Raw genomic sequence first — 9,790 nt, forward strand, 5'->3', positions numbered from 1 at the left:
TTATTAGGGGGATACCAGGAGTGACAAAGCACAGGGGACAGGATTGGAAGGGGAAACACTCTGACCCTTAGGCAGATCTGACACCTTTTCTAAATATGCTCTCTGCACAACCAGGTTGTTACTGTTCAAGGAAGTCTTCAAATCTGAAACAATCCTGTAAGGCAAAGAGGTTTGGGGTTATTTCAATGGGATCTTCTGTTTTGCTATATGCATTTTGCCTTCACAGTATATGTGAGGCCTTAAATGAACAATTGAGGGTATGGCTGCCTCTGTGAATCTATATTATAGAAAATAACTTTCATCACAGCTCTGATATAAATCTCTGAATGTACGTGGTCTCATGAATACCCTTTATTACCTTCTTGGCTAGGACCTGTAAGTTAATAGAAAAAATCCTCATTTCATATCTTTGAAATGAGGATTGCCAATCTCTGGGCTGAGGTGTTATACCCTTAGTGGTAGTTTCAGGGACTTAATGAACATTTTTTGATGATTATCTGCATGGATCTATTTTCATGTAAACAGTGAGAAGGGAGAGTGGCCAACAGCCCAATTATTTTGCATAATCTTTTTTTTTTTCTTTGAGAGAGAGAGAGAAAGAGAGAGAAAGAAAGAGAAAGGGCGGGCAAACTTGTGAGAAAACAGGGAAGGCGTATAGAGAGATCCCAAGCAGGCTCCACACTCAGTGCTGAGCCCAATGTGGGACTTGATCTCAGAACCTTGAGACCATGACCTAAGCAGAAATCAAGAGTCAGATGCTTAGCTGACTGACCCACCCAGGTGCACATTCTTTATGTACCTCAACTCCTATTCCTCTAATGACCTCAGAAACCAATATGGTCTCCATTTCATAGATAACAATGCTGTGGCTCTGAGTAAGCCCCACTGAGAGCTGGTACTAGGGCCAAGACAGAGGCAGAGCCACAGGATATTGTGATGGAAGTTCAGGGAGATGCAAAGTTGCAGACAGGGTGGTGACAGCCGATGCAGAGCTGGGGTGACAGGGCTGAAGCTAGTGTGGCTCCCGGTCAACCCTGAATCCCCCACTAAGGGTCTGACTCAAGCTGAAGGTCAATCAGTCACTCAGCTGATCTAGGTCCAATCCTCACATTTTTCTCACTGGGACACACAAATTAGGGCAGATAAGACTCCCAAAAGAACCAATTCAACTTCCCAAATCTCCATGACATTCCTTCACACAGTTCAGTACCTTCAGAAATTCAGGGCAAACAGCAATCTTTATCAATTATAAATTAACTACGGCGACAATGACATTTTGATACAAATAATAGCATTATCCACTCTGTGTGATGGAACAGACCGGGTATGTATCTCATGATGCCTTCACACTCACTGCTCAAGATGCTGGACTGCCAGAAAGGGCTGCTGCTCTAGCTGAAGGCGGCCAATCCACACCCCTGAGCACCTCCATTCTTCTTCTTATCCACAACTTCCTGTTTCTGTGGGATCAGGGCACCCTCACTTGTCCTTCAGGTATGTTGCTGGTGCTTCCCTCATGTGTAACACAACATCTCTGATGTTTAATTAATGTGTACCTCCCTTCTATCAGACACCTTAAATTCCTAAAGTTGAGAGTGGGCCTTGTCCCTCCCAGAGTACAGAATATTGTCTCTGTACAATGTGCACACCCCGACCTGCTGTGCCCAACACTCGGTAAAGAGCAGCTCTCCTTCCCCACAAAGGCACCTGCCAACCATCTCAGTGTGACTAAAAGACAAAGTCTATCACACACTGTATCTCCTGGGCAATTGAAGAAAGTTACAATGTCTTTAGCAACATTCTCATAATTCCCATAACACGTGAGGCCAGCATGGGTCCTGCTATTCCTTACAGATCATGCACCTGCATCTATATCTGAACAACACCATAGAAAAGTCGGAAGTGTATCCAATTGGAAGTGACTGAGCAGCATTCACACAGGTCCTCCATACTTGCCTCCTGTATGTGCCACTGTTTCTCATTCTCACTTCCCTTATGGGACAAGTGGGTTTCCCACAAGTACCAACTGACTGCCGAGGACAATGGGGAGACCCCTATTCTAATGATTAATGAAGGGACCACAGCTCTGCTTCAAGGGTTTATAACTAATCAAATGACAGATTAAACTCAACATGCTGAACATGAAGCGAGAGATGTGTCTCATCCATTCTAGAACAATGAATGTGGACTCTGGACATGACTATAATGAATGTGTCTGCCATTCAGCAAGAGAGACACTTCCTGCCTGACCCAGTTCCACCGAACTCTTCAGTGTGTGGAAATAGCTAAGTACAACCCATGAATATCCTGAGAAACTCTAGAATGTTACAATGTCCTCAGCCAGAGTTCTCCTTGCACTGTGAGGCCCTCAGCACAAACTCTGCCTTTGCTTTACCAACCTGATAAGAAAGAAGACAATACAGTTTATAAGTCAACTCATATGTTTCATATCATCTTATCCTGGGTGTAGATTTGGGTGCAGAATAAGGACCCAGAGGCCAATGGGAGGGTGGAGGGAGATGTGTCCCAGGGCCCCAGGAAGGTAATGAAAGGGGACTTGTGGGGTACAATGTCCACATGGGCCTTATACAGCAGGAAGTGATCTTGTAGAAAGAACCCCACAAGGGTTCTGCAGAACAGAAATCAGTGGTATGTTGCTATGACAGACAGAAGCAGAACATGAAACCCAATGAAACAAGTATCAGCACCTGGACCCTTGTTCACTCTCAGCTTCAGGAGAGCAGAGCACTAGGGCCACAAAACCCTAGACCTCCACTGAATGCCACCACACAGTCCGGGGCAGCTGAAGGATGCCAAAGGAAGGAAGTTAGTGTCACCACACATCACCAACCATCTCTCAGAAGGCAGGACATCAAGGTGTCTTGTCCTACCAGTTGAACAGTGGCCACAACAAATGACTCATAAAAAGCATGTCACAGACAGGCAGGCAAGTGTGGCCAGGCCTACTTTACTCTCCTCATTCCTTGAGGCCCCAGAGGCTTATTATGTGTATACTCAGTAAGAATGAATACAATGAGAAGCAATGAGAAGCCCAATGTTCAAATATGGAAATACAGCCCCTTAAGGGTCAAAGCGCTATCCACCAGCCCATGTCTGACCCTGCTCTGTTTCCCTACGTGACAAGGGGTCTTCTATTGCTACAGGGCTGTCCATGGCAACAGACACCACTGAGGAGATGGGAGTTTCTGGGGTCCAGCAGGAGATCTGGAAAAGTGCTTTCTGAGAGGAACACGACCCTACGAATTAGTGGGAACCAGCTCTATGGATCTACATCACCGTTGATCAGAATGCTCCTTAGCTTAGGTACAGAGCAAGTGCAGAGTTCTACAGTGCCAAGGACCACCGAGGAGCTGACTCTACATCACTGGATGCAAACAAATGTGTCTGGAGAGTAGGTGTGAAACTCCCATGGTGGGTCAGGGGAGACCCTGTCAGCCAGCACAGCCACCCAAACCACATGACCACCCGTTCACAGGCACACAACAGAAAACATGGGTGAGGGGTTGAGCCTGCATGTTGTCACTGGTATCCCTTCTTCACGGCTGCTGGTCCTGTGGACGTTTTCTACTACACCTGTGTCACCTGGCAGAGTTCATAATAATCTCACCCAGGGGTCACCTGAAGGAATACTGGGTTGTGTCCTTACCCAATGGATGGAATGCACATGAGGTAGCAAACCCACCTTCTCTATACACACTCAAATCTTCCCAAAGCACGTAGCACAGAGTGCCAGGCAGGGCATGGTTTTTCCCATTTTCCACCTGTGGGGATTACCCCAGACATTGCCCCACATTAGTCTCCTGACCCAAAAACCAGCAACCTACCACTTCCACATGAAAGCAAACAGCAAAGAGGTCGCCAGATGGCATATCAGGATAGAGTGAGATGTCACCTACCTTGACTTATTTACACACACACACACACACACACACACACACACACACGGTATGCATCCTGTGGTCATACATCTCTAAGCACCTGTAGCTTTTGGAGGTACCACCTTAGGTGAGGATCTCTAATGGAGAAGCCTATAGGCTCTTTGGTAAATAGCCTGCATTTTGAAAGGTGAACATGCCTTAGACAGTTCACAGGACACAACGAATGGACAAGGCCAAGACGGGTGCTTTCCAATCTGGAATAATCTTTCAGAAATGGCTACAACTGAAAACCAACAGCATTTACCTTAGCCATCTCTGGGTTCTTTTTAGGGATGGTGCTGCTGTTCTTCTCGGGAACTGGTCTAGATTCTGAAACTGACAAAGAATGGAGGTTTATTGTGGTTTGCGTACCCTCTATGCCTTCCTCCCCCATCTTGCTCTCTTTCTTACACTCAGTCCCTTATCAGAATAGATGGCTTCCCACATGACTCAAGTGACTCCTTTTTTAAAATAATAAATTTATTTTTTATTGTGTTCAATTTGCCAACATACAGAATAACACCCCGTGCTCAAGTGACTCCTTTGCTAAAGGAGATACCATACCCTGATGTGAGAGACACACTACAGAGCCCTGGTTCCCATGTTTTCATAATGAATCAACCAACAGAGGACAGCACAGGGTACAACTGGCTGGAAATCAACACTGAAATTCGGTGAGCAAGCCCCATCAAAGAAAATCATGTTTTCTTCATAGATTAATAATTGAACTGAGAATAGCCATGGGTGGGTGATATCAATGCATCCTCCAAATGAATGGCATGCATTCTCTTCTCAGGCCACAGGTTGATGGTTCAGTATTTCAGTCTACAGATGAGGCCTAGCATATGTGACTGGCCACTATAGAAATACTTGAGGAATGTACTTAGACAATCATATAGTCATGAGCAAAGAAAAAATAGGTGGATTAAGTAGTAAAGCTATCGTATTCTACTGATAACATGAAAGGAATAAAATTATATGAACTGATGAATGAAGTACTGTAGATTCCAAAATAAAATAAAGGAAACTCCATAAAGAGTAGATAAATGTCTTTTAAAAATATTCCTTTTTTTCCCCCAAAAAAGTTTTCACCACTAGGTCAAAGTGGGAAAGAAGCTCAGGACCATCACCCCTCCAGGTACATTTCCTCAGGATGGAGTGAGGGAGAGGGTGGGAGGGTCTGCAGTCAGGGGAGGGGCGGGAGCTCCAGCTGTCATGGGGACAGGTGCCCTGCTCTCTGGGGGCACCTGAGGAAAATATTCTCCTGTTACCCCTTCAGATATCCTGCTGTCCTTAGGTAGCGCTTGTGATTCTCTCCAGGACACACAGCGATCACCCACAGAAACTGGAAGGACACCATGTGGTTTCATAGCAGCATAGCTGCTGCACTTCACAAAATGCCCCTTACCTCTTCTTTGAGGGATCTGCATCTCAGGTCTTCCCAGAATCAGTTCCTGCCTCCTGTGTCTCTCAGGCAACATCTTTCCTTCTAGTATGGCTAGTCTTGAACAGATAATGGATATCTATAAGAATCACAACACCACCACCTCTCCTGACACTAAACAGCACAGCTGTCCTCCCGCAAACACCCGTGACAATGTCCATCAATCTCCCCTACCTGTGTTTCAAGTAGGCATTCTCCCTGCTTTGCTGTGCTATCTCCCTCTCCCAAATCTGAGCCTTGACCTGGGGGAGAAAAACGCTTCCACCTTCAATTGTGCCAGACTGTGCACCAAACAAAAAGGATGAAAAAGTAAACACTTACCCAGTTGTCTTGAGCATTCTTCTCATGAATTGCTATCTGAAAAAGCCATCACACCAAAAGCCTGTGGTTGGGGACTCGATGAGCCACTGCTGTCCCCTGCAGGAGGTGCCAAGGGTTAAGCACAGTGGGCAGAGCTCAGGTTACCTGGTGTCTGAAGGTCAGTTCTGACTCCTGCAGCTGTTCTTGCATTTCCTGGACTTGTTGCCTGTGAGTTACAATAGCTTTCATCAGATAAAGCCCATTATTGGGTAGGATTTTAAATAACTGGCCCAGGTGGCCATCCTCCTCTTATCTGTCCCCTCATCCAATTTATCCTGGCACAGGAAACACTTGTCACATGATTACAAATGTACAGTTGGATCAAAGCTATTGTTACATCCTTCCCTTACTCACTTTCCCACACCTGCAGGGTTCAGAGTTGATATAATTTCCTTACCTGTCTTCAATCATTCCCTAATTTATCCTGTGGCAAGTGTCTTTTGTCATAAAGCTCTTCTCTCCTTTAAGTTCTATCCTTACCATGTTTCCCAGGGTGGCAAAGACCAGGGCCATCAGATGGCATTACTGTGTTTTGGGTATGATTTAACTACACCAAACGCTTTCCTAAATTGAGGACAATTTACACCACCCCCAGGGACACTGGTGTGGATGTAGTTTCCACAGCATCAGGCCAGTGTTAGGGATCAGGACATGTTTAGTAACATAATTGTATTGTTCTTTCTAAAACTTCTGTTTTTACGCCTGTTATTCTCTCTGGATATGTCTTCTGAATTTTTATTTCTATTACTTGTTAATTGAGTCTAAACATTGTACAGAGGTTAAAAACAAAATGGGAACAGAGTCTTTAGGTGGCCCTAGTATTTAATATCTGAACTCACTTGTATCTGTCTATTTCTTCTGTGGCTACTTTAAAAAATTCTTCTTTAGTTGACAATTGATTCTTCTTTGCCACCAGTTCACAGTGTGTCTTTTCCAGTTTCCTAAGATGGGAAAGGTATTTACATAGTCCAGTAGCCAAGACCCACAAGTTCTGCAGTTTTTCCTCCCAGCACTCTTGATGGCCTAGATTTGAATGTCCCTTCTTCCCTCCCCCATAAAGACACAGACTGACAGCACAATCAGAAATGAATTGAAAGCCCCATTTAGGGTTAAAGAAAACCAAACTCTGGCTGCTGCCAAGTCCCCTGCATTCAGAGCTGTCTTTATATTCTCTATTTCAATCCATTCATCATCAAGTCTTCAAATAACATTACACTTTATGCCCTCTCAGAGTTGGTCTTTTGTTTGAGATGGTAAAGGCTCATTTCAATTCAAAGTGAAAAGCCATGTCTGACCAACTATACACTTTAGGATAAAGCAGGGGATCATCATTAGTCCTAAACCTCCTTGGGGAGCCCTGATTCTCAGGCCAAGGATGTGCCTGGACAAAAAATCAGCCCAAAAGAAAGCCTTCCAGAATATGGCTTCATCAGTATTGAAGCTCACTCCCAGTCATCTATAGGGTTTAGAAGTACAACATCTGCCTCCTCTTTGAACATCTCAGTGGAGGAAAAAGCCTATCTTAGTGCCGGCAATATGTCCTGAAGTATAAAATTATGTGAACTGTCACATAGTCAGGGTGTTAACTCCAGGAAACAGATTTTGGGTAGAAAACTATCAACCACATGGAGTCAACCTACTTTCACTAATTGATAGTGAAGGTAGCAAAGGGCAATGCTTAGAAAGGCTGATTGGCTGTGTTGTGCTCATATTCTAACACTTGATTGACTCAAGAATCACATGCAAAAAGTCTCTTAGAAACTGAGACAAAAGCTCTAGACACAGAAAGACACTTGAGTTTGTGTCTGGTCTCTCAGGCAATCATGCAGCAAATGTTTTCTGGAAGGGCTGTATTGTAACGGCTCAGTTGTAAGGTGTTGAAGAGAGAAAGGTGGTCAAAGCACTGTCTCCCCTCCTCCGCCCCCCAAAAAAGAACATTGTGTTAGCATATGTACTGAAGTATAAAATTATGTGAGCTGTCACGTAGTCAGGGTGTTAATTCCTGGAAACAGATTTCAGGTGGAAAACTATCAACTGCATGGAGTCAACCTACTTTCAGTAGACTGAGTTCATTAATAATGAAGGCAGCAAAGGGCATTGCCTAGAAAGTTTGGATGGCTGTGTTGCTCTCACATTCTTTTGTTCATTGTGTTGATTTTTAAAGAGTTTCAACCTAACACTTGATTGACTCAAGAATCACATGCAAAAAGACTCTTAGAAACTCAGACAAAAGCTCTACACAGAAAAATACAAATGCATTTGCGTCTTTCAGGCAATCCTTCAGCAAATGTTTTATGGGGCGGCTGTATTGTAGTGGCTCAGTTGTAAGGTGCTGAAGAAAGAAGGTGGTCAAGGCACTGTACCTTCCTCCCAAAAAACTTACCAATGAACAAAAACAAGATGCTAGTGAGTCAGAGCAGCCGCCACCCCAGATGTGTGAAGGAATAACACAAAGCTGAGTCTCCAGTGAAGAGAAGGAATAGTTTTATTTTTCAACAATCATGAGGGACTCTAAGGTGTTGATATCCTTGAGAAAAAAAGGAAACTGGAGGAGAATGGATAAAAGAGGAACCAGACAAGAGAGGACGTTCTTGAGTGAACGCACCAAATTTCTAACTAGCACATGAAGAAATAGGAGAACAAGATGGAGAAGAAGGCAGCCTAGAAGAAAGCCAGCCTGGCAGGTGGAACCAATATCCCCAGGACTCATCAGTAAATTCTGGGAATAGGCAAGTGAACTGCAAAGAAGCTGAACAACTTTATGGGCACAGGCTTAGGAGGAAACAATTTAAGTTCAGGGTCAGCCAACAAAGGTAAGCCCTGGTGAAACTGCAGGCTTGGTTGGGACCTAGGAGTGTGACACCTAAAAAAATCAGGTGGATGGGAATACCCCAGCCTTCTTAGGGATTGAGCCTGCAATGAATGATCTCTACTGTACACTGGATGAAGTGATCCAGTACTGCCGGTGTCCCAACCTACTTTCTGGAAAGAAACCTCCGCTGTTTCTGCAGAGAATTCCATTTTTTTCCCAACAGATTCTTGAACCAAGTCTCATACTGAACAAGAAAAATTACTTAATTCACAGTTGATAAGAACTTGTAATGAGACTGAAACCTAAAGGGCAATGTAGACAGACCCAGAGGGGATCCAGGTATCAAAGGGATTAATGCTGATATTTTCCCTCTTCTATCCCAAACAACGTGTGACAAGCAGTTTGAAGAGAAAGGAAAATGCAGGTTCCAGAAATCAAGGTAGGAAGGGCAGACACAATTCTACTTAGCAGTAGAATTTGATTTGGCAAAAATACTCTAGATCCTATTCTAAAAGAAAGACAGTTTTCTATATTGGCCACCACACAAATTCATACAACATTATTTGTGACAATTAACATAGGAATATCTTACTTTGCTGCAGCCATTCTTTTTTGTTCATAGAATTCAACCAAGGTATCTACTTTCTTCTTCAGCTGTTTCAATTCTGCTTCCTTCATTGTTTTCACAGAACTCAACGCATTGCACTTGTCTTCCAGGACCTTTTTACTTTCTGTAAATAATGGTATTCTTCTGTGTGTGTGCACATGACCTGAGAACTTGCTTGTGATGGGGAAGGAGAATTCTGGGCAAGGACCTTGAGGACAGGAAAGTATTCTTTCCCTTCCTAATGCACACTCATTGCCACCACATGGGGATTTCTTCCCACAAAACAACATACCTTCCAGATCACATTTCTTGGACCTCAAAACTCTCGGTTCTGGATCTTCGAATACATCTTGCAACTTTAAGACAGATACAAGAAAAGACATTCAAGCAATCATGATCACAGAACAATGTGAGTGCATCTAATAGAAACAGGATCATGCAGTGCAACAAAGTCCATGAAGCATAAATAGAATATGGAGAAAGTAAGGAAGGTGGAAAATAGTGTAAATCAAAGGACTCACAAATGACTTCCTTAATGGGTGTGTGTGTGTGTGTGTATATATATATATATATATATATATATCTTCCCCTATTCACTGTGAAAATTCTCTCTTCAGCATTAAGAGAGG

At 43.7% G+C, this 9,790-nt stretch overlaps 1 protein-coding gene across 3 annotated transcripts in view; it reads right to left on the reverse strand.

Moving 5' to 3' along the window:
* LOC112923383 (transport and Golgi organization protein 1 homolog) overlaps window positions 1-5,794 on the reverse strand; it is a 79,806-nt gene extending 74,012 nt beyond the window's left edge. For 2 of the 3 annotated variants that reach the window (XR_012000613.1, XM_072753710.1), the window contains exons 1-3: window positions 5,704-5,794; window positions 5,347-5,441; window positions 4,204-4,274 (exon numbers count right to left, since the gene is read on the reverse strand). Coding sequence is in view for 2 of the 3 variants with exons in the window: in XM_072753710.1 (XP_072609811.1) it covers window positions 4,204-4,274; window positions 5,347-5,441; window positions 5,704-5,729 (192 nt within the window). In the remaining variant the exon portion in view is untranslated. Of the gene's footprint in view, window positions 1-4,203; window positions 4,275-5,346; window positions 5,442-5,556 lie in introns of all 3 variants that reach the window. The other variant, XM_026003220.2, reaches the window with a different exon arrangement.
* Between the last annotated feature and the right edge of the window lie 3,996 nt (window positions 5,795-9,790).

Source organism: Vulpes vulpes, chromosome 3 (genome assembly GCF_048418805.1).
Source record: "Vulpes vulpes isolate BD-2025 chromosome 3, VulVul3, whole genome shotgun sequence".
Lineage (NCBI taxonomy): Eukaryota > Metazoa > Chordata > Mammalia > Carnivora > Canidae > Vulpes > Vulpes vulpes.